Source organism: Mirounga angustirostris, unplaced genomic scaffold, assembly GCF_029215605.1.
Source record: "Mirounga angustirostris isolate CCGP_5_RB_7025 unplaced genomic scaffold, mMirAng1.0.hap1 SCAF_6, whole genome shotgun sequence".
In the NCBI taxonomy this organism is placed as follows: Eukaryota; Metazoa; Chordata; class Mammalia; order Carnivora; family Phocidae; genus Mirounga; species Mirounga angustirostris.
The window spans coordinates 138,924,550-138,949,511 of NW_026991714.1; the positions used below are offsets into that span (position 1 = coordinate 138,924,550).

Below are 24,962 nucleotides of genomic sequence, written 5' to 3' on the forward strand. Positions count from 1 at the left end.
TAAAAAGTAGAGACTCTATGAAAATTTAGAGTCAGGACATTGAGGGAACAGGAAATTGAGGTCCAAGGGATGAAGGGGAGAAGAGTCTTTGTAGGGAGAGGAAGACGTACCAAGATGGTGGCAGGTGGAGTCTGAATACATATGAGAAATGGCCCTGGTCTGGACATTCTGTTCACTTTTCCTGTAAACCTAAAACTGCACAAAAAATTAAAGCCTATTAATGAAAAGAAAGAAAGAAAGAAAGGAAGAAAGGAAGGAAGGAAGGAAGGAAGGAAGGAAGGAAGGAAGAAAAAGAGAGGGGAGGGGAGGGGAAGGGAGGGGAGGGGAGGGGAGGGGAGGGGAGGGGAGGGGAGGAGAGGAGAGGAGAGGAGAGGAGAGGAGAGGAGAGGAGAGGAGAGGAGAGGAGAGGAGAGGAGAGGAGAGGAGAGGAGAGGAGAAGAGAAGCGAAGAGAAGCGAAGAGAAAACTGGCCCTGGCCAATGAGAAGTTTCTTGTTCTAGACATGGCTCGAGAATATTAGGACAGTTGTTACCTCTTCGGGGCTATAATTTCCCTCCATTATCCCAAACCTTCAGTAAAGTCTACTGAAAATAGCTGCCTTGTGTTCATGGTATGTTGGGAAGTAAAGAAGCATGGTGGCCAATGTGGGGTGAAGCAATGTGTAAGGAGCAGCATTCACAAAGGGAAGCCAAGAATTTGGTACTGGAAAGAATTTGGAGCAAGAGGGGACCACAAGAATGCAAACCTCAAGGACTCTTGGGGCGCCTGGGTGACTCAGTTGGTTAGCATCTGCCTTCAACCAGGTCATGATCTCAGGGTCCTGGGATCGAGCCCCGCATCAGGCTCCTTGCTCAGCAGGGAGTCTGCTTCTCCCTCTCCCTCTGCCTCTGCCCCCCACTCAAGTTCTAATAAATAAAATCTTCAAAAAAACAAAACAAAACAAAACCTCAAGGACTCTCTAGAACTGTGTTGTTCCATACTGTAGCCACTAACTATAATAAAGGGTTTTTAAATTTTTTTATTTTTATTTTTTTTAAGATTTTATTTATTGACAAAGAGAGACACAGTGAGAGAGGGAACACAAGTAGGGGGAGTGGGAGAGGGAGAAGCAGGCTCCCCGCCAAGCAGGAAGTCTGATGCGGGGCTCGATCCCAGGACCCTGAGATCAAGACCTGAGCTGAAGGCAGACGTTTAACGACTGAGCCACCCAGGCACCCCCAAGGGCTTTTTAAAAAAAAGATTTATTATTTTAGAGAGAGAGAGCATACAAGAGGGGAGAGGGGCAAAGGGAGAGGGGAGAGAGAGAACCTTAAGCCGACTCCCCACTGAGCACAGAGCCTGATGCGGGGCTTGATCTCATGACCCCGAGATCATGACCTGAGCCAAATCAAGGGTCAGACACTTAACTGACTGAGCCACCCAGGTGCCCCTACAAAGGGCTTTTGAGTACTTAAAATGTGACTAGTCCAACCTGAGATGTGCTATTAAGCTAGTATGAAAAAAAATGTCAAATTATCTCAATAATTTTTACATTAATTATATGTTGAAATGATAGTTTGGATATATAGAGATTAGAGACATTATGAAAATTAATTGCACCTACCCCTTTATACCTTTTTAATATAGCTATTCAAAAATATAGAAATTATATACGTGGTTTGCACCATATTTCTACTTGGACAACATCACTCTAGAATCTTGGGGAAAAGGAATGAACTTGCCAGGGTATAAGGAATGAGGAGGTTAAGTCACTTTCTTTGGATATTAAAGAAAAGGACATAAGATAACAGATATTGATAGATTAAGTGTGAGAAAAAACAAACAGGAATAAAAGACATTTATTTTAGTAAAGTTTTGTTAAATTCAAAATAGTTGCTACAAATAGCAAGCGCTCCTACAATATGATTCAATTTATACAAACATTTGACTTTTCAGGAGCACATTCATAGCATGAAACAAAGTCTATGGGAAAATGTTCTAATATAAATAATTTACATTCAGTCCTTAGATTTACATTAGAAGAGAAAAATAGCAAGGAAGCTTCCACCCGTGAGGGATAAACAAACATGTCTTCTAATTCCTTAGTGTGCCGAACAGTGACTACCCACATCTGAGACTAACACTTTGTACTTTCTTTTTTTTTAAAGATTTTATTTATTTATTTGAGACAGAGAATGAGATAGAGCATGAGAGGGTCAGAGGGAGAAGCAGACTCCCTGCCGAGCAGGGAGGCCGATGCGGGACTCGATCCCGGGACTCCAGGATCATGACCTGAGCCGAAGGCAGTCGCTTAACCAACTGAGCCACCCAGGCGCCCCACTTTGTACTTTCAATTAGAAATACAGAATACATGCAAGGCCCCCATTGCTTGTGGACCACGTATCTATTGCAGACCAAATCTACCCCTTGAGCCATGTTGTAGGAAATTTATGAGCAAAAAATAAAACGGAATGTAATGCCTAACTCTAAGTTAACCAATCTGGATGTAACCAGAAAACCTTTTTCTCTTACATGCTAAGAGGCTCTAATTCAGTGCCTCTGGGTTCTCTATTATACACAGACATTGTTCTGTGTATATGGAATCAGCAAACTTCAGACCCGGGATGACTTAAGTATCACATGGTCTAGTCTCTTTATTGTCCAGATAAGGACATGGGGCCACCGAGAGACAGGTAACTTGCCTGAGATCACAGAGCGACTTAGTGGCAAGGGCAGGATTCAAGCCACAGAGAATGGCAGAGCAGTTAGGACCCTGGATGAGACTCTCATGTTTCTTGATGGCCAACTTGAGTTGTCGGAAAACAAGATTTCTGGTACTTACTCCTACCGGTTTGTGGAAAAACTTAAGAATCCCTTTCTATAAAATGTGCATCACAGCCTTCTGTCATGCTCAATGGGAACTAAACTGATGTCCTCCCCTCCCCTTAAGTCTTCTCACCTGAGCCATATGTTAATGCTCTTTCTCAGAAGACTTTACCCTCAGTGAAACAAACAGATAGGCCCCCGCCCCTCCTATTTTTATGTATTTGACGGTCCCTAGGTAGCATCTCCTTGAAAGCCTCCCTGGCCAGGGATGGATGGCTTAAGATGGCAATGCTGAGTTCACAAACTAAGGCACTGAGAAGGAATGCAGTTCCCAGGGATGAGAGTGCCCAACACACGCAGAGGGCAGAGTGAGCTACAAAGCAGGCTCATCATCTTGTCTCTCCTTCCACCTCTCCTCCTGGATCCCTCAACCCAGCCTGAGCTCCCCACATGACCTCAGCTCAAGTAACCTGTTCCTCAAATAAATACACAAATCACTTTCTTCTTCCTCTTTTTTCCCACTCAGCCCCGCCCTACCTCCAGAATAACAGGTCAGCGTATTTCATGCCAGGATGCCAACAGTTACAAACCCCAAAAAGGAGTCTTGTTAATGGCAATCAATCTCAACTCGTTAGCTTCTTGGAGACCTTCCGAGTGTTGTTGATTAATTCTCACTTCTGAATACACACGTGCATGCACACACACATGCTCGTGCACGCACATGTTCCCCAATCACCCCACAGCATCCAGTGACTTAGAACCCTAATCTTTTTTTTTTTTTAGATTTTATTTATTTTTTAGAGAACGAGAGAGAAACAGCATGAGAGGGGCAAGGGTCAGAGGGAGAAGCAGGCTCCCCGCTGAGCCGGGAGCCCGAATGTGGGACTTGATCCCAGGACCCTGGGATCATGACCTGAGCCGAAGGCAGACACTTAACCATCTGAGCCACCCAGGTGCCCAGAACCCTAATCTTATAAACTTGCCAGCCCTTCTATAAATAATGGCTGTTGGGACAAGGTGACTTTGGGATGAGAGTCCTTCATTTCGGGGGAAATAAATATAAAGTACAAAACACAAAACTGCATTGTTTTTACTGTTCTCATTCCTCCCAGGATCAGGACCCTCAATAAACACCGAAGGCGTATGGGCCATTGGTCTTTGGGGGAATCGGCCTCCCCTTGAGTCTAATCCCACCCAAACCAGAGAAGGAAAGTGATGCCAGGGCTTCTGAGCACATTCACTTGTCACCTGGTGGCCTGGCATGGGGTTCAAGGGATGGACCCCGAGGTGAACACAGATGGCGACATGCCATGAAAGCAGGAAGCTGGAGGCAGCATACCTTTGCAGGTGAAACATTTGATGTGGAAATGTTTGGTCTGGACCCGAAGTACTTCACCCTTGCACGGCTCCCCACATTTATGGCAGTGAATGACAGGCTTCTCCGATGGGTGGTGGGGGTCCTGAGGGTGGGCCACTGGAAAAAAAACAACAAGAGATGCATGTGAGTAGAAAGCATTCCTACAAAAGGGGTCATGAGGGGCATACAGAAATAGCCCCATAATTATGTTATCTAAGGAGCCACACGTTGATTCAAGAAGGATGAATTGAGCCCCTTCCCTATGCCATAATCATGAGGATAAACAATAAATCAGAGAATTGTGGCTTTAACAGTCCAGTGGAGAAAACACTGGGCTTGCTCCTCTGAGAGCCAGCAACCCTCTTTCTTCCTCCCAAACTTCTCTAGGATTATGTAATTGGGCTGTTAAATATATGATACTGTTTGGTTCAATATTTTGTAATATGTATTTGTAATATGTCTTTATTTTGGTTTAGAAACACCTTTCAGTAAGGAGCTCACTGTAGACTGTAAGTTCCTCAAAGCTGGGGGTAATTTCTTAAAGTTCACATTTTTCTCCCCCTTTGTACTTCTCCTTCCATCCCCCAGCTTCTCAGAACATAGCAGAATGCTCATGCACCAAAGGAGCTCAGCAAATGTTTCTGGACTCGTTAGGTAGCATGCACTGGCCAGTGGCTCGTCTCGTCTACCAGAGTCACCCCTGATCTTCATTTGGCAACTCATTTAACCTCTTGGAGGCCTAGGATGAGCCTCGTGTTGTGTGCACATTTCCTCATACACACAATGTGGGCAGTAATTTTTTAAAAAAAGAAGTTCCTAATAACTATGTGGAGCTCTCTGAACCTCAGCTTCTTTTTCTATAAAACAAAGGGGATTGGATCAGGCTCTAAAATCATAGGATGGGGCTTACTGGCCTTATTCTTTGAGTTTCCAGAGGTAGGCTTTCAGAAAATGGAAGTTCTTGTGACCACCCTGCCCCAGGGGTAAGATTTACAGCCTCTCCTTTATAAAGACTGAGCAAGGCTAGGAGAGGACATTGTGGCTTTCAGCTGACCAAAGCTCTCCATTTAACTTGCAATTCCTCCAGCCAGAAAAGGCAGATAGGCACTTTGTACTATTTTTTTTTTTTTTTCCTGATTTGGGTCCTCAGGAGGAGGAACCATGTGATACACAGTAATGTATTACATAAGTATCCTCATGAGCGCAAAATGGGATAAGAACAGTGAACCTAAAATTAATCAACCAACACAAAGAACAAAGATGATTTTTTTTTTTTTTTTCCTGCAACAGTAAAACCAGGTTGGACGGGGGGAGATGTGGGGCGATATGCTGAGACTCAATTTAGAAAGCCTGTTCCAGCAAGGAGCTCGCTGGACACTACAGGTATAATGGTGCATTGTTTCTCTCAGACCCCTGTGATGTTCTCGTTTCACCTGGAAAGAGTCTGAACAACTCGGTCCAAATAATCCATTACTAGCTAAATTCTGAGAAACAAGGTGGTCCTTGTGAGATTTTGACTAGGAACAGGTGTGGTTTCAGGTTAAACACACCTGATCCAGGTTCTCTGCACTGGCTCTGGGGAGTGTCCACCAAAGATACCAACACTGTGACCCACCTGCATTTCCTTACCTGCCCCCTGGGACCTCTCTTGGTAATGTGTATTTATGCACCAAAGGAGCTCAGCAAATGTTTCTTGACTCGTTAGGTAGCATGCACTGGCCAGTGGCTTGTCTCGTCTACCAGAGAGCCACCCCTGATCTTCATTTGGCAACTCATTTAACCTCTCGGAGAAGAGGTTAAACAGAAGTCAGTATTACCTAAAGGAACTAAGGAAGGGCATCCTTTCAAGACTGCTAAAAAACCATTGACTTTTAAAGTGATGTGTAACAAGGCCCCAAATCTATTTGCCTGGACATTAAAAAAAAAGTTTCTCTTGGGGCGCCTGGGTGGCTCAGTCAGCTAAGCATCCGACTCTTGGTTTCGGCTCAGGTCATGATCTCAGGGTCATGGGATGGAGCCCTGAGTCGGGCTCTGCGCTCAGCAGGGAGTCTGCTTAAGGTTCTCTCTCTCCCTCTGTCCCCCCACCCTGTGCAAGTGTGCTCTCTCTCTCAAATAAATAAGTCTTTATTTTTAAAGATTTTATTTATTTGAGAGAGAGAGAGTGAAAGAGCACAAGCAGGGGGAGCAGCAGAGAGAGAGGGAGAAGCAGGCTCCCTGCGAGCAGGGAGCCCAACGTGGAACTCGATCCCAGGACCCCGGGATCATGACCTGAGCTGAAGGCAGACGCTCAACTATCTGAGCCACCCAGGTGCCCCAATAAATAAATCTTTAGAAAAAAAAGTTTATCTTTACAATATCTGCTTTAAGTGCTGGAGGAGAATATGAGTTTCTTTTCTATTTTTTTTTTTTAAGTTAATTCCTGCTGCCTGTGAGAATGGAGGAAAGTGGTATTTATTGAGCCACTACTAAATGCCAGGCATGGTGCTAAGTGCTTACCTGTAAGTCATTCTATCCCCTCCTCACCACCACCTCCCCCTCTTGGTGATGTGGGTAATATTATTCCCACTTGACAGGTAAGTAAATAGAAAAAGTTCTTGAGCAACCTACCCAAGGAATGATAAGTAGAAGCTTGGAGATCTACACCCAGGTCTTTCTGACTCCCAAACTTAGGCTTCTCCCATGCTATTTGTCTCAATCACAAATTGTTCTAAGTCAAGCAATAATTGATTGAGCCAAGCTCCAGTGTAGTTCTAAAAGCAACAGCTAGGACGACTGACGAAGGGAACACACACCATGTGTGTGATAAAGTATCTCTCGTGGTCTTGGCACCCAGCGCGATACTCCTCCAAGTAGCTCTGTTGATCCCCTGAATCAGAACCCCCGTGCCATAGATTAAAAATGCTGATTCCTCAGCCCCACTGAACTCGGGGTGGGAGTCAGGGTTCTATCATTTTCGTAAGCTCCCCAGATGATTCTTTTTTTTTTTAAAGATTTTATTTATTTATTTGAGAGAGAGAGAGTGCAGAGTGAGAGAGAGAGATCAAGAACGGGCAGGGGGAAGGGGCGGAGGGAGGGGCAGAAGCAGACTCCCCGCTGAGCAGGGAGCCCAATGTGGGGCTTGATCCCAGGACCCTGGGATCATGACCAGAGCTAAAGGCAGACGCTTAACCGACTGAGCCACCCAGGTGCTCTCCTTAGATGATTCCTATGCATACGATAGTTTAAGAACTATTTTCCTTTAAAAATCAAACAGTATGGATACGCAAGTTATAGGAACGTTAGAGTGAAGGAAGCAATCCACAAGGCTGTCCTCTTCAGAAACAATATTGGCGCACAGTGGACCTCTTGGCCAGAAGGAAGAATGCATTTTTTGAATCAGAAAACTGCACTGCAGTTTCTCTTGACACTTGAATTCTTTATAGCTAAGCAAGTAAGCCATGCTGAGTAATGATGAGGGAAGGAAAATATCATTTCACTTCTTGGCTTTTCTCTTTGTCTCAACTGGCACCAGTCGCAAAGGTCAGAATTGGGATCAGCATTTGCATTTTGCAAGCATTTCCCTTTGGAAATATATATTACACTCCGAAGTCCTCCATGCCCTGAGGTGACCTTTGTTCTCACCCAGAGATGAGCAGAGCCTCTCTTGCGTTTACTTGACTCTCCATCATACATCAGCCCAGGAAAACATGTATCAGAACCACCCCCTTGTGCAGGAATGGGCTTTTTTTTTTTTTTTAAGATATTATTTATTTATTTGTCAGAGAGAGAGAAGAGCGTGCACACAAGCAGGGGGAGGAGTGGGGAGAGGCAGAGGGAGAAGCAGGCTCCCTGCTGAGCAAAGGAGCCTGATGCAGTATTTGATCCCAGGACCCTGGGATCATGACCTGAGCCTTAACCGACTGAGCCACCTAGGTGCCCTGGAATGGGCTTTTCTTATTAAAGAATTGACAGAATCCAAAGACCAAACGAGAGCGCTCATTTCATCTCAACAGTGTCAACAAAAGAATCTCTTTCCTTTTTAAAGATTAATAAAGAGGTTCATTTTACATAGTGCATTTGGCAGTTTGGTTAATACCAAATGTATGTTCATTGGCTCAATTTTACATTTTTGAAATATGCTGAGTCAGTTACAATGCGGCTGTGAGAGTAAATTCCACACTCCTCTTATTGCCAGCTAGCTCTGTTGCTAATTTTTGCACAACTGCTCCATCTTTCAAAGCCTGGGTGGTACCCACTTACTCTACTGATAGGGAGACTGAGGGGTGAAGAGCCTACATTCCTTGCCCCAAGTTACTAGCAAGTTATTGGCAGACGTACATTTAACAGTCAGGCTTCCTGACTCTTTCTACTGTACCAAGTAGTCAGTGATTTGCCCTGAAACTTGCATAGACAAGCTCAAAACCTTTCATGGCTCAACAATTCATTGCTAAAATAAGAGTAGTACAATGAAATCCCAAAAGCATGGTTGCATACTTTCTGAATACTGAGGAAATATATATGAAGAGCTAGAAGTCCATTTGCCCAGAAAGGTAAAGGGATTCCTCCACCTTGTAATATCCAGTTTGGAGGGATTCCAACTACTCAGATAAGCAGCCCACTGCAAGCTGGAAAGTTTCACACTGTCACAGGCAAGCAAGGCCAGTCCCATCTCTGAAACTACAGTCAAGGATGGCAGTCAAAAGCGCCATTTTGGATGCATTACTTTTGAAATGCCTACGAAGTAGGACAGGTGATAAGACTGGGGGACTGAGATCAGTAAGGAAATCCCAGAAACCTTCAGCGCCCCCAAGCAGGGGCCACTACAAGCAGTAAGAACATCACAAAGATTAGGCAAAGCCCTTCCTTCCAATCCAGAACCAGCCTCATCTTGCCCAACAGACCACGGAACTAGACCCCTAGGAACAGAACATCTGAGAAAGCAAAAATCTCCTTAGCAGGTAACCATCACAAACCCATGACAGAGTATGCAGTGTGAGTTATAACTTGCCCCCGGTTATCTGAGATAGTCAGATCCTCCTCCTCTCCCAAAGACCCCAGCACTCCCTTAGCCAGCCTTCAAAACTGCAGTGCTTTGTGCCTGATGGTTTTCCAAGTGCTCACAACTGCTTTTTCTCATTTCACTCTCAGAGACCCAGGAGGCAGGAAGAACAGGGACCGTCAACCCCAGGTAACAACGGGCAAATGGAGACTCAGAGGAATAAAGTGACTCCTCCAAGGTGACACAGCCAAGAAATGGAGTTGGCAGCCAATGCATGCAGTGCTGTCTACACTCAGACAATCCCCTAATCACTGCCGCTTGGAACCTTGCCGTCATCCTTGATTCCGCCCTCTTTTCCTCTCCCACTACATTCTGCCCACTGTCACATAACTGAGCTCCCCCCTTCTTTCGGGACATGAATCCTGCCCTCAACTCCTTTTTCCCAGAGTGTGGAGAGTTTCCTACTCCCTGGCTCCTTCTTCTCCAATGCAACCCGCAAAGAGTAGTCCACTCGAAGAGGTGGCATGTAAGTCCCCATTCCCTAAGTGTGGGCTGTTCTTGGTCGCTTCTTCTGAAGAGGACAGTATGGACAGGGGGAAAAAGAGTGACTTAACAGTGGGCAAATCTGATGAGCACTACCCCAAACTGGTGCTCAAGGTCAACATCAACAGTGATGGCCACGCTGAGATGATGTGGACAAAACTGGCATTTTGCCTCTGTGATCTTCCTTCCAAAAATCCCCATAATCCTAGCCTAATCATGAGAAACCTCCCAAATTGAGGGACATTCTACAAAAACCTGCCCAGGACTCTTCAAAATTGTCAAGGTCACCGAAAACAAGGAGGAAAGTCCTCTTGTCATAGCTATAAAGAGCCTGAGATGACATGGTAGCTAAACGTAATGTGGTGTCCTGATGATATCCCAGAACAGAAAAAGGATATCAGACAAAAACTAAGGAAATACGAATAAAGTATTGACTTTAGTTAATACTGCATCAATATTGGTTCATTAATTATAACAGAAGTTTTATATTAATGGAAGATGTTACTAATGTGGGAAATTGTCAAGTATATGGAAATTCCCTGTACGAACTTCTCAAATTTTCTATAAATCTAAAACTGTTCTAAAAAAAATAAAATTTATTTTTTTTAAAGATTTTATTTATTTATTTGACAGAAAGAGACACAGCGAGAGAGGGAACACAAGCAGGGGAAAGGGAGAGGGAGAAGCAGGCTTCCCGCCGAGCAGGGAGCCCGACGCGGGGCTCGATCCCAGGACCCCGGGATCATGACCTGAGCCGAAGGCAGACGCTTAACGACTGAGCCACCCAGCCCCCCCACCCCAAATAAAGTTTATTAACGTAAAAACAAAAAGAACTTCCAATAGCTCTCTCAGTCCCAACCCATCAAGTCTAGAGTTGTCTGTCTAGCTGCAGGGATCTTCAATGACACGGTCCACACTAGCTATTTAGATATCTAAGAAGGAGCTACATTTGCCGAGTACTTAGCACTGTGCTAAGTGGTTTTGAACTCAGGCAGTCCAACCCCAAAGAATGCACATTAAAATACTCTATTATTTGTCTATGTAAATATACAAACACCCCTTTGGTTGGGCCTTCTGGCCACTCCCTGATCTATGATCTTCAGCGTCCCCAGAGCCTCCACACACAGCTCTGTGCCTCACCTGGAATGGTTTCTTCTTTTCCCACCTGCCCAAATCCAACCTGACCCATGGGGCCCAGCCTAGCTCCTGGCTCTTCTCTGAAGCTTTCACTCTGGGCTATATTGTTCAAATATTTCATTCTCCCACACATCCTTCTGCACTAAATAACCTGTACTGTCACCCAGCATTTGATTTTCTCTTGTTTTGGGCTTTGCTTTTGTCTCACAATGTATCAACGCTGGCCCTATGCAATGGTTAATTCCTCCAAATTTCTGGCATACGTCTGATTTCACACATCGAATAATCTGAGTTGTTATCTCTGTGCTTCTCAGCTCAATTTCTGGATCAGGGGAAAATATGGTTACCACCCAATACCCCACATGAAGCCACAGAATTCTGAACTTACGGCATCTCAGTAAATAACTCTCTAGCACCATTCTATTATTATAGTAGGTACAATTTATTGAACACTGACTATGTTCCAGGCATTAAGATAACCAATTAATACCCGTGACCGCAGATAATTCTCACAAATGCCTTATGGGGGCGCTGTCCTATTATCCTGTAGTGCTAAGGAGAGCACCATAGCTGAACTGGATCCCTTGTTCAAGATCACACAGCTAAGACATAGTCTGACTTCAAAGCCCATGCTCTGAAGCACTGTGTAGGGGATTTCCACAGGAAAGTCTTACCCAGCACAGAAGGAAATCAATCTAGTGTGATGTACTCGCTAAAATCTGATTACACAGCTCAGAAGCACTGAACACCCAGCTGCATCGTAATCCCAAAGGTAACACCTGCTAGTAAATAAGCAGATGGGAAATAGCGCTTCACATATAAAAGGAAATTATTCCAGGCTGCAGCAATTTCTGGGAAAAGAACACTCCCAGGGTAAGGGTGATCCAGGGAGGAAACACAGTCTGCCCTCAGGAGTCTGCCCTCCCTGCAGCCTCCACCCCGAGCACAGGCCTGGATTGGTCTCTGGTTAGGATCCATCTGGATTTGCAATCACGAAATGATATTCTGCCGGTAAGGTTGGTTTCTGCTTCAAGGTGGGAATCCTGTTCTCCTGGGAGCCTACATTTCAGAAACTGGTGGATCACCTAGAATCTTTTCTAGGCTTCTACTCCCTTAGTTCCCATTTGCTTGTAAACACACATCACAAAGACGATTTCTCCCTGCTCCAGCTTCCCTCCACCTCCTACTCCCCTTCTTTGTGCTAGAAAACGGCACTGGTATTAGCCAGGGAAACAAGAAACTCCGGAGTTTAAATGAATGCATAGAATGCTTAATTTGTAGTTTACCTAAAAGTCCATTTCCTACTGTGGCAAGTGGTAGTTACTCGAAGCTACACATTGCAACCCCTTCATTAGTTGTCCAAAATGATCTTTCTCTTTAATTGGCTTCCACGACCTAATTTTTTTATACCATGTTAGTTTGTTAATCAGGATTATTACGTGGCACAAAGCGCAGGGCTGCCTTGGCACATACACTCCCAGCAGGTGGCGGGGGGGGGGTGCGGGCAGCAGGACGGCTATATTCTAGCTGCTCTGCCACTTTCCACTTGTAAGATGTCCCGGTACTTGATTTGCCTTTCTGAGGCCGTGCAACAGGTCTTCGCTCTTCCTCTAAACATAAAAGGCACTGTCAGCAGTCGGTCAGCTGGGCTCCTGATTATAGAAACAGCCCAGGCGCAAATCTGGTTAATCTGATTCTCACAAGGCAAAGAAGTCCTAGGATTATAATAATTCGGCCAGGAAATTTCCTCCTTGTAAATTACATGACGCTTTTGCCCTGATGTGTTGCACCTGCCTTCTCTATAGGAAGGTCAGTCTTGGAAAGGGATGTAAAACCAACTTGGTTCCTCCTTCTCAAGAGTGACTCCCGAGACACACCCCGGGCTGAGATGACTCATTGAGGCACACCCTTCTGTGACCTCTCCTAGTCCTTCTCTGACAGAGTCAGTAATTTTACTTTGGACCACAGTCATTTGCTTAGAGTCCCAGCTCCTCTCCCTCACAGGAATCAGAAAGGACTTCGGATTAGGAGGTAGGCTCCCTGACTCCCAGGCCGGCTTTCCTGCCATGTCCTTTGGTAAAGAGAGACTAAGAATGCAGGTCCCATCTCCCAGGTGACACAGAGGCCCATGTCAGCAGGGACGGTCACTAACCTGTATGAGCAGGCATGTCTCATGTGTAACAGAAATCCCTTCTAAGATCTGACAGAGCCTTTTAAGGTCATCCAGGGATCTCACATTGTCCCTGCGCTAGAAATTCCATTTAGAAATGGATCAAGTCAAGCAACTGGGCAGTGGCTTCAGTCTGAACCCTGCTGTCAGAACACCACATCTTTATAGGCTGCTCAAGACTGGGAGGGACCAGGTCCCCCTGGAGCCATTTTGGGAATGCAAGTTTAGAGATAAGATCACCGTCTATTAGCATCTGGGCCTAAGGTCCTGGGACAGGGTTCAGCTTAGGCATGGTGCCAATACTGTCTTCTACCCCCCAGTTCCAAATCCAGACACCTTAGAGGGGTTAAAAAAAGAAAGAACCAAGACATAGGTCAAAGTGTCCTTGTGAGGTACACACCCAAGTCTGGTAACAACACCGGAAGCTCCCGGCTGTCTTTGCCTTTTCTTTTTGGCAGCTTCTACCCACTGCTCAGGACACTCTGGGAAATACCAACTAGTTTAAAAATATCATTTTAGACAAACTAAGGAAAATGATGAATATGGGTATGGTACTTCACAATTTATAAAAGGTGTTCAAATACAATATCTCCCTTGATCCCATCAACTTCAAATTATCCTCACCCTACAACTATGAAAACTGAGCTTCAGAGATGCTAAGGGACTTGCCCCACGAGCGGGGAGCTGGAGCGGGCTCTTGCTGTGGAGAGCCCACTCTGCACAGCCCGGCCCGACTGTGCGGCCAGTGACTCCGCCTTAGTCCTTTAAAATAGGCCATGGGGGGTGTTGGTGGGGGTGACACTGACGCCATGGAAACTGGCAGACTTTACACCTCAGGGCCTTCCCCCGTTCCCCTCCCAGACTGCTGTTAAGCGTTCACCAGCACACCAGTGAGCTGAGGTTACAACACTAGTAAACAGCAAAATGAGCCTCTTAGTTCAGGAAAATTCTGAATTTCAGAAATAAGAATTTGAAAAAGGCACTCCCACTCCTGCTCTGTGAAGAAACACACCAACTCGCCTTCCCCTGGATCTCTCTGGTGTCTGCACGCCCCGTGGGGAGACAAAAACAAAGAGTTTGAGTTCCCAGCATCCAACATGCAGAATCAGGCATGATTTTACAACTGCTAGCACTCCTCTCTCGGTACGTGAGCTCCTCCCAGGGCTGAGGTTCTGGTCCGTTCAAGCTTTCCGTAGGACATGGCTTCGCCTGCTACCTTTGCAAGAAAAGGCAAACATGCATCATAACCTACACTTGTCACCTGGCCAGGCGTTCTCCTAGTCATCCAGGTGCCGGCACAACTCTGGGCGGTTTGACCATTCTCTTATTTAACTTCAGGGGTTCATCTGCCTGAGTGCGAGAGAAGAGATTATCTCTTGAAGTTCAAGAACATTTAGATTTAGTGAAGTCCATCACTGGGAAAGAAAAAATATGTTTGAAATCCAACATGGGATTGGGGGAGAGGGAACAGAGAGCCATTAAAAATATGCCTCCATGAAAACTAAATGCATCCTTCCAGTCCTTGGGATGCAATTTCTTATCAACAGAGTGAACAAATACTGACCAAGTGAGTGCCGCTGCGCATGCCGTGTCATTCGGGCTCTATGGGGACTCCAGAGACAGACTAGCCATGCCGTCCCTGCCTCTGAAGGGGGGCATCCCAGGGATGTGCACAGCCCACAGGAAACCCTACCTGGGGAGTTGATCAACACAGAGAGAAAACCACTCAGGATCTTTCCTGGGAGGTGAAGAATATAGGACAGGCACAGACACTATGGGAGGACTTCTGAAGAGGGAAGCAAACAGTAAGCTGGGACAAAGGGGTAGAGAAAGTTCCTCTAGGGAGGAGAGAGTGGGATTTGACCCTAGGGGGTGGGCTGCAGGTGAAAGGGTGACAGGGAGGATAGTTCAGAGAGCTGGGGCACCCTGAGCCCTGAGGGCCTGAAGCGGGGGAGAGCCCAGGACACATCTGGTGGGGGGTGATGGTAAGTCAGCTGTTGTCTTCTGAAACGACAGCTGTCTCTTTGTGGACAAGAGCAACAGAAGGGGAAAGGGGCAGAGTTTCTCCCTTGACATTCCCTTACACCCCAGGTCCTGCCCTCACAGAGCTTACCGTTTAGTTGGGTAGATAGAGGGAGGTGGAGGGAAGGTGGAGAGACGGAGACAGAGAAAGTGAATGAGAATGAATGAATATGAATACAAGGTAGAGAACAGATCACATGCCAGAAGAAAACTGTAAAATGGGGAAAGAGAAACCAGAAAAAAGGCTTTGAGAAGGAAGGACCCTTTCAGCTGTACCTCAAAGGAAGGGTAGGACTTAAATGAATGGGAAGGAAGGGGACGGCCTCTTAGACAATGAAGGGTGGGATGGGGTGTGTTTGGGGACCATCAGGAAATCTGGTTTAGTTGAAACACAGAGGAAGTGAAGGGCATCACAGAACAGAAGACAGTGGAAGAGGTTTGCCCTTGTGCCTCCTCCAAGGACGGGCTGAGGAACAAACTTTAAACTTCCTTATCCCCCTGCCCCCACCCAGGTGGAGGTCTTGAAAGGAGTGACAGAACCAGAGTATAGTCTAGCTTATCTCTGAGGAGCTGAGAGAGTACTATTTCTCAGCTCACCATGTAGGCAAATTGGGAGCCCTCTGCTCTCACATGATGGTGTGCGGGGAGGGGTCACCCCCAGTGGTGAGCCAGTCACTGTGTGTTCCGGTCAGACAGACTTGGTGCGAATCCTGGCTGCACCCCTCTTAAGCTCCGTGATTTTGAAACAAGTTACCATTCTTCCCTAAGCCTCAATTTCCTCTTCTGTAAAATGGGGATAAATCCTACCTTGATACTTGGGAGGATACATGAGTTAATGCATGTAAAGTGCTCAGCACCTTTCCCAACAGCCCGAGTGAGTGTTCGAGAAATGGAAGCCATTACTGTTTCCATGGTGCTTCAGTACAGGAATATGGTGGGACACAGTTTAAGGTCTTTGATCATAAATACCCATGTGCTCTACCTCAAACTCAAATATGTTGAATTTCCAGTTGTGTTGTCTTCTGAGACCACTGGCAACAGACACCTGCTTTTCTGCTGGGCACTACCCAGTGAATGGTCGATTCATCCAATGAACCTTATGACTTTCAGTGTACCATTCCAGCTTATCCCACTGGGCTGTAAACAGGTTTTATTTTAATAGCTTTATTAAATTCATATATCATGCAATTTACCTATTTAAAGTGTACAGTTCAGTGACTGGGTATTTTCACAGAGTTGTGTGATCATCATCACAATCTAATTTTGGAACATTTTCATCACCCCCAAAAGAAACCTCATGCCCATTAGCAGCCACTCCTCGATCCTTCCCCTATTCAGTCCTTGGCAACCACCAATCTATTTTGTCTCTATAGATTTTAACCAGCAGGTTTGACTAGTGTCTGTTAGTCTCAGCTTTTCAATGTTTGCTCAGCAATCAAAGGGAACAACCATATACACACAAGGAGACAGGAACCACCCAAAACCTCCCCATGCCTCGCACCTTATTAACGCATAAAATCCTCCCCACTAAGGTATATATTGGTTTTTCACCAGCACATCCTCACCCTAAAAAATGCCCTCATTATCCTTTCATCTCTGCTGCCTTCCTGGGAAAGAGACCATAAAAAAGAAAAAAAATTTTTTTTGATCAAGACACCATCAAGACTCCATTCATGGCTTACGTAGGAGCTTTCACGATCACCACTTACCTAGAGGTACGTCAACTCCAGTGTCGGCCCCAGAGATTTGTCAGAAGATTAGAAACAATGGGACATGCCTAGAAGCGACTGATCCCCTCACCAAGCTGGGTGTTAGGGGGTGTTTACAGAGCAGTCAGGAGGAACGCAGGGAGTCTGTATCTTCAAACAGTGTGGGCTTGGGACTCACCCGTTTGATCGCTTTGCCACACAGCAACCAGAATGATCGTTTAGGACAAAATTCGAGCACATCCCTCCAAGCACTTTCCTTGCACAACCCAGGATCCCCCCTGACTGCCTCTCCAGTGTTCCCAGGAGCTCTCCCTCCAGCCTCCAGGCTCCAGTTCCCTTGGCTCCAGGATCTCCACGTGCCCTCCTCCCTTCCCCGAAAGGCTCATCCCCCAGCCATTGGCTAGGCCGGCTGCCACTCCTTCTGGTCTCACCCGAAAGCAGCTTACATGCCATCTCTCGGAGCACTTTGCCCAGCGCATCTAAGGAACGGCAGTCTCCCTGCTTTTGCACCACCCATCTCTGTTTACTTTCTTTATATTCACAATCTAAACATTCTGTTTCTCTCTGTATATCCCCAGGGTCTCACCCAGTCCCGGCACCAGGTCTGTGCTCCATAAATGTGTGTTCAATACATGCATTCATTGAACACGAGTCTGGTTTTCTTTCTTAGCAACAGCCTCCAGGGAAACTGCGAGCGGGCTGAAGATCTTGGGTTCACGATAGTGTCTATCCATTAGGTAATTCTGATGATGTCAATAAACTCAACGAATGACATACGAAACAACGCTTGCCTAAGTCTCTGACTCAGAAAACAAACAAAAGCTGAAGGCATGAGCTTACTGACGGCCCAGTCTCAGATCAAATCTGGCTAAGTTTCTCTCTGATTGGGAACCACACAACAAAGCACAATTTCCAGTTGAGCTGCCCTGTGCGGAGGAGCGAGGGTGGCACCAGAACCTCGGAAATGCTAACTACAGAGTCCCCGGGGCATGACATGATGATGCGGAGAAGTGGGCAGGCACCTGCTGGTGGGTGGCCTGCTTCCTCCCGTGAGAATCCTGAACACATGCAGCTTCCAGCCCGAAGCACTTTGGAACCATGCTTTTACCAGGTAGGTCTACACGTTCCGGCACCAAGTCATTATCAGACATCTCGTTTCATTGCACAGCAGAGAGACGAAGTGGAGTCGTCAGCTTGCTTGCCCAGGCGACGTGGGCATCACGAACCCAGCCGGAAGAATTCCTCGGTGAAGTTCTATCACCGGACAGTAGGAATTACTGGCCACGGGAAGCCAGCCACTCGTGTGGTCCTGGAGTAGCTTGGCACGCCCAAGGTTCACAGCCTTGCTCGGCTTCAGGTAAACCACGGAGACTGCCCAGCACACACGAGTGGGCCTTCCCTGGTTCCTTAACTCATCTCTCTCAGCTTGATTTACTTGCCTGAGTCCTGAAACTAATCTGATTGCCCAACTCCACAACAATGAACATGTCGCCCCTGCTTTCCCTCAGCCAGGAGGGATAGCGGTAGTCATAGCAACAAGGGCAAACAATCACTGGGCTCTTGCTGTATGCCAGGCATTGTTTTGAATGCATGACATTCATTAATTGATTCCATTCTTGTAACAGTCCTATGGAGTTGGTACTATTAACACCCTAATTTTCTGATGAGGAAATTGAGGCACGGGGAAGTTAAATGACTTGCCCAAGGTCACACAGCTGGTAAACCATAGAGCTGGGATTTGAACTCAGACAGCTGGGCTGCAGAGTTCTCCCCTCATAAACACAACTTGTTTTTCAGGTAAACCTACAAAACCCTGAAGGCTTAGGGGATAATTTTACAAAGCCACCGAGGCGAATGGAATGATAATTGTACCACAAGGGACGAATGAGAGAGAAATGGACGCATCCAGGAAAGGGCTTCACACGTTTAGGCTTTGAACCTGTCTCTACCGGAAATCCCAGCTGAGGGAATTTTGACGATGCCCTCCATCCGTTACAGATCTCATTCTCTAACCACCTACATTTTCATCTTCTTTTCTCTGAGAGGGATCTTGGGCCATTCCCTTTGGCTCTGAGCTGTGCACCTACCCTATTACTTTAAAAAAAAAAACAAAACTCTACAGATCAGCTGACCTTCAACTAACTTTATGGACTACCTACGGCATGACAAGATCCACGTTTGAAGCTTTTACAAATCTGATCTCATTTACATTAATCCTGACAACAAAATATGGAGATGGTTGTATGGTTTTTCTCCCATGTTTTTATTTTTATCAAAGTTTAAGAAACTAAATAGGCCTATAGGCGTAAAAAAAGAATATGCTTATAACACATGATGGCAATTGCCCCCTCCACTCCTCCCGCCAGCCCACAATGTTTGGTGTTTTTCTGGCTTCAGTGCTACGTTTCTTAACACTGCTTACACCAGCTCAGCCAGTACCTTTTAAACATCACCAATATGGTGATACCACAATTTTCAGTTAAATCTGTGGTCAGTGTTTAAGAATGCAATTATTGTTCTCCTAAACTCTGGGGTGCATCCTGTGAATAGATTCCCTTTCTTGTACAATATTTTGTTTCCCAGACTTAATCATTTCCTTTTCTCCTGCTCGCCATACTTTCTGATAAACAATCTGTCATGGTTATTACGGGTTTTTTAAATCAGTTTTTGTTGTAGATCTAGCAATAATTCTGCCCAATGCTCAAACTCATCCGATAACTTACCAAACCTCCCCCACCTGGAGAGAAAAGCGGGTGTTCTCAGTACGATTTTTACTGGAAAAGAGAAGGGGGGAGATCTCCGGCAGGGTAAGAGCTTGGCTCTCTGTCCTCTGGGAAGGGGCAGAGATGTGGTGCATCTGACACCAATCCCAGCATTCAGCCCCTGGCAGCACATGGCCTCTGGGTACAGCAGATGTGCAGGCTACGGGCCACACAGCTCCAGAGGGGCTGCTTTGCTATAGGAGGGTGAGAACAGGGCCCTGGAGGGAAGCAAAGCACAGGCTTTGTAAAGAAGGGGCCTTCGCATCTCGTCTCCAAACACTGCCCAGTCATCCTGCCCGGCACTGGCCCCCGACCCCTGATAGTCTGCATCTGCTGCTCTCTGTCCCAGCAAGCTGCCCCTCTCTGTCTGGCCTTGTTGGCTTGATTCAGGTTTAGTATCTGCCTTTTCTGCCTACTTATTATGCAAAACCACAATATTAGTGCTGCCCCCCTGTGGGTGCGTGGCTTTCCTGGCAGGCATGGCCTTTCCCTGAGGGTGTCTCCCTCACACCAGTTCCTCCCATGGCAAGATGCCCCTCTTGGCCTCTTGTTTCAAGAGTCCAAGCTCACGTAGAGTCCTGTTGCGCACTGCTGGGGTGCCTCTCACTCAAGACGGGAGTGATGGCAGACATGCCCTGAACCCAAGGCCATGCCTTTCCTGCTGCACCAGAGGCTGGCTAGGACAGCTCAGCCCTCAGACATTCCCAAGGGAGGGGTGAGGTCTCTCCAAAGCCCCTAAATTGCAATATTTCTGGAAATGCTCTGATAGGTCAAAAATGAATGCTATATATAGCACGCGGTCCCCAACAGATTGAGGGGAGGAGCTTCTGCATGGCTGGTGGGGTGACATGATGCATGACAGACTGCCCAAAGCCTGAACTTGTCCTTCTCTGCTTGGCTGAGATGCAAAAGGCAGGAAACCCGCTAAGCATGGTGACAGGAAGTGGTGATGCAGAATCAGGGGGAAAAATTCTTCTAAATGAAAAAGTAGTTCCAGAAATACCAGGCCTGGAAGCTGATGAGACCTGAATGGGGGGTTTCCTTTGGCTTTTCTGCTGAACTTCACCTAAGTAGCATATTACTCAGTTTAACAGCTAAGTCAGTTCTTAATTGTATCAAGCACCCAAAAAGAGGACACCAAATTCTGGCCAACTTCTGTTTACGATAAAATAATCACTAAAAGCTTCTACAATGATTTTGTCAAAACTTCTCCAGGGTTGCCAGAGGGGGGGCGGTGGAGGGATGGGGTAACTGGGTGATCAGCATTAAGGAGGGCACGTGATGTGATGAGCACTGGGTGTGATATACAACTGATGAATCACTGACCTCTACCTCTGTGAAACTAATAATATGCTCTATGTTTAGTGAATTTAAATTTAAAAAAATTAAAAAATTAAAAAACAAAACAAAAAACTTCTCCAGTTGCAAGGGAAGTAACCCAGCTTAACCAAAACATACCCATTAAGCTCTACCATAAGAGTACCCAGGAGAGAAGGATGGTTGCCCAGGAAAGTACCTCATTCTGTTTTCATCCAATAAAACTTTAGTGTAGATGTTCTAAACCAATGGTTTTCAAACTTGGGTTTGACCTATTGAAACATGAAATCGGTTCAATGGATCATGGCCAGCATATTTTAAAAATAGAAGAGAATAGAAAATAGAGTAAATGCATTGCTGCCTGTGACTTTTATTTCAGCCATTTATATGCATACATGCACAAGTCCTGGGTCTTGATGTGTGAGGATGGAATCCTTGCTGTGGGTAGGTGTGGGGAGTGCTGCATTAAGCCCCAGACCACAGTCTGGAGGCCCCAAGGCTGAGTTCTGCCCACAGACATGTTTTGTTTGGCCTACACAGAGATTTTTTTGAAGAGAAAGTTGAATCATTTGCCAACATTTAAACATCTGGAGAGTTTACATATAAATTCCTATTTCTAGTCACTCTTGAAAATCGGAAGCTCTGGCTTTGGCGCATGTCCCTTCGTGAGAACTAGGTTGGAGCCAGAGAGTAGCTTCTGTCTTTCGAGGGCCACACACCGTCCAGTTTGCCCTTGTCTCCACTCCTGTAGGTCACCCGCCTGGCTCTTGGAGGCATCTGTATGTGCAACCGTCAGGTCTAACCATCCTCAACTCATTCTGACCCACAAAGCCCTCTCTTTAGCCTTCCTTGTATCCACTGCTGTATTAAGTCACCAACTAGAAGCTCGTGCCAAATGTGGCTGGCTGTTTTTCCTCAGATAGAGGCTGTATTTCACTGCTTATGTTTTGCCAATTTGACCACCTCTCTCTCTCATTTCCTCTTTAGCCACTTGTTGCACTCCTATTCTTCCTTCAAAGCCTAGCCTGCCATGACCTCGCAGCAGAATTAATCACTCCCTGCACTGTGTCCCATATTACTTTAACAGTTCTCTGTCCACTACATTTCACATTATACCATAACTACTTCTTTATGTGTCTCTGTTCCTTGCTAGAATATGAGTGCATTCGGGTCAAGAACTGTATTTTATTTGTTTCTATACCTAGATTGCTTATCTCTTATTGGATTCTGAACACACATTTAAGTAAGTATAACTACCTCCCCAACCAGTACATATCATTCATTCACATATTAGTTCATTTAGCACCACTGAGCACTTACTATGGAGAAGACACTGTCTTATGGCTACCAGTTGAATCAAATACCATCCCTAACCATACGAAACTTACAGACCCCTCAAGGCCAATCTTAAATACACCCTCTTCTTTTTAAAAAAAAGTTCCTTTGAGACCCTAACTCTTCCTTTGAAGCCCCACAGAATATTGTTTATACCCTTTCTACTGCCTTATGTCTCCTTGATTCACATTCTCAGTCAGCACCCCTTTCTACACTGGTTAATTCAATAACCTACTGAAGGTAGGAATTTTTCACAGTCCCAGGCTACCCCCAAAATGCCTTGCAGAGAGTAGACCTCCCAAAATCTACGATATGATCATTAAGCCCATTGCTATGGTTTATCATTTCAGGTTGGGACCTTTACATATGGCAGAACTACTTGTGTTTTCCAGATGAGCAGGTACGGCATAACTGGGCTCCAGGCTAGCAGATGCCATTCCCATCATTGGCCCCCAAACTCTATTCCTCAATGGCTATCTGCACAGGGTTTCCATGAGTGGCACATAAGGAGCAGTCACTCATCCAGCCATGTGTTACTTATGGGACCTTCCATGGACCTGGGAACCCACCACCCCCACCATTTTTCTGAGGGGTACTCAGCCTTCCATTTCCCATCAGACAGTCCAGCATGGAAAGACCTTGCTATCTTTTTCTACCATTCTGTTTTTCTTAATTTTTCTTAAACTTCTTTCTTCACAATGTCTCAAATAATGAACAACAAAAGAAAGAACACAGCTAGACCGGATACAGTAGTAGTAAAACACTCCAAGTGTGAATAATATATTTTAGCTCCTCAAAGACTAAAGAGGGAATTGTAGTCTTTGTGAGCCAAGATATCTACTGAAACCATCTCTCACCAAAGGATTCTAAAGAGCTCTGTGAACCCCAGTAAAAAGGCTCATTTAACCCTTCGAGAATTAGGAATGATGCCTAGAGAGTGGTACACCTCTGCCTTGACTCCAAATTAGTGCTGCCTTCCCCAAGCCAGGCTGAGCCCCAGTCACTCCTGGGAAGAGATGCTTTGTATTTTCGTCCCATACCCACCCTACCCACTCTCTGCACACCTAGTGTCCTATGTTGACAGCAGTTTCTGGCCATCCCTAACCATACGAAACTTACAGACCCCTCAAGGCCAAGGCCTCACAGAAGGTCTGCTTTATTATGAACTATAGGCTCATTCTACACCGTGGGAGAGTCAGTGAAAATAACGCTCTTTGCTTTCTCTTTGACTTCTGTGCATCGTAAACAAGATAAAGTTAGTCAAATGGAATGGAGAGGCTACTTACATAAAAGTTCTCACTTATCTGCTTAAAGGGCGATCATTTTACCCACAGAAACAATGGATTACCTAGATCATGTCCCTGGACCAAGAGCATCAATACCACCTGGAAATGGCTCGAAATGCAAAACCTCAGGCCTTTCCCCAGACCTACTGAATCAGAAACTCTGGGAGCAGGGCCCAGAAATCCATGTTTTAACAAGCCCTCCAGGTGGTTCTGATGCTTACTGATGTTTGAGGACGACTGCCCAGACAGTAATTTCCCTGGAAGTATTCAGAAAGCCAGCATCTTCACGGTTAAGTCCAAGTATTCAAACAAGTCAGCCTGTTTGACTGAAATGGGGTACAGACACGAGCCTCTTGTGACCCCCCCCCCAGGGCACACTGGACCATAATAGCATTAATCATGTCAGTGTGAACACAAATACAATGTTGCAGAAAAAAGAGGTCATGCATACAAATATTCGCCCTCCCCAGTGTTAACAAAATTTGCCCTTGAATACACAGCTCCTGCCAATTTGGGATAAACATACCTCTCAGTATGAGTCACCATCAGACCAACACACAATGAAATAGGAAGCTGGCTGGTTTCTACTGCGGTGTGGCCAGATCAGGCTCAACCACAATGGGAGAAATCTGCACCACTCACCGATCACTGAACCTTCTGAAAAGTTCTCTGACTCTCTAACGCTGGCTCAGGAAAACACTCGGCATTTTGACTTCAGCATACTAGAGGCAAACAATATCAGGACTCTCTTTCTTGCCCCCCAAGGGCTGTGAACATGATGTCACAGAGGGGTCCCCTCCTCAAAGTGAATCAGATGCCGAGATTTTCCTCTTGGTAGGGTGAGTCTACCTTAGGATGTTTTTTCTGCGGGTATTTGGAAAAGTCAATTCGCTGTTCTGTAAAAGAGGGTTTCTGTGAATCAGCACAAGTAATTTCATCCTTTCTGGTCACCTGAGCAGGTAATCAGAGAGACAAGAGGCAGAGCCACCTCTCAAAGTCTGGGAGAAGCTGGCTCAACCTCCAGCTTAGATCCTCACTGTCTCCATGCTCTTGAGTTCACTCCCTCATCAAAAATTGCTCTCAAGAGCTCCAGGTAAATTTAAGTCAGTATTCCTTCTCTCAGATTTACTTATACATTCAGCCTTAACTCTAGGTGTACAGATGAAGTCTTCTTTCATTTTTGGATAAACATTTTGTAGACATTAGTGAGTAGATGGCTCAGGGAAAGGGATTATTTTTTAATGTGAAATTCCTTCCCTTAGCTTTGAAAATCCCATCATCTGGACAGCCCTCCTATAGTGAAGGTAAGCTGGGCAGAGTCATACTTCCGAGGAGAGTAGCACTTGCATTTATAACATAGTAAGAGCTATTCACACTTGGATTTTTTTTTCCCCTCTCAAGAGGAACATGATAAAAACTGGAGCTCCCTTCCCTCCAAAGATGCAAAGTTCAGAACGGAGTTGTGTGCGTAAGTCACCAATCAAGACAATTTATTCTGAAACCTATAGCATTATGGTGTCTCCTTTAATGAATAGCTTCTCT

The 24,962-nt window shown here is 45.7% G+C and overlaps 1 protein-coding gene across 14 annotated transcripts in view; it reads right to left on the bottom strand.

The window, feature by feature from the left end:
* The window catches only part of ABLIM1 (actin binding LIM protein 1), a 296,293-nt gene that overhangs the window by 143,608 nt on the left and 127,723 nt on the right, over positions 1–24,962 (bottom strand). For 13 of the 14 annotated variants that reach the window (XM_064595307.1, XM_045878918.3, XM_045878917.3 and 10 more), the window contains exon 2: positions 4,144–4,278. In XM_064595307.1, coding sequence (XP_064451377.1) covers positions 4,144–4,278 — 135 coding nt within the window. Of the gene's footprint in view, positions 1–4,143; positions 4,279–14,241; positions 14,264–24,962 lie in introns of those variants that run through there. The other variant, XM_064595306.1, reaches the window with a different exon arrangement.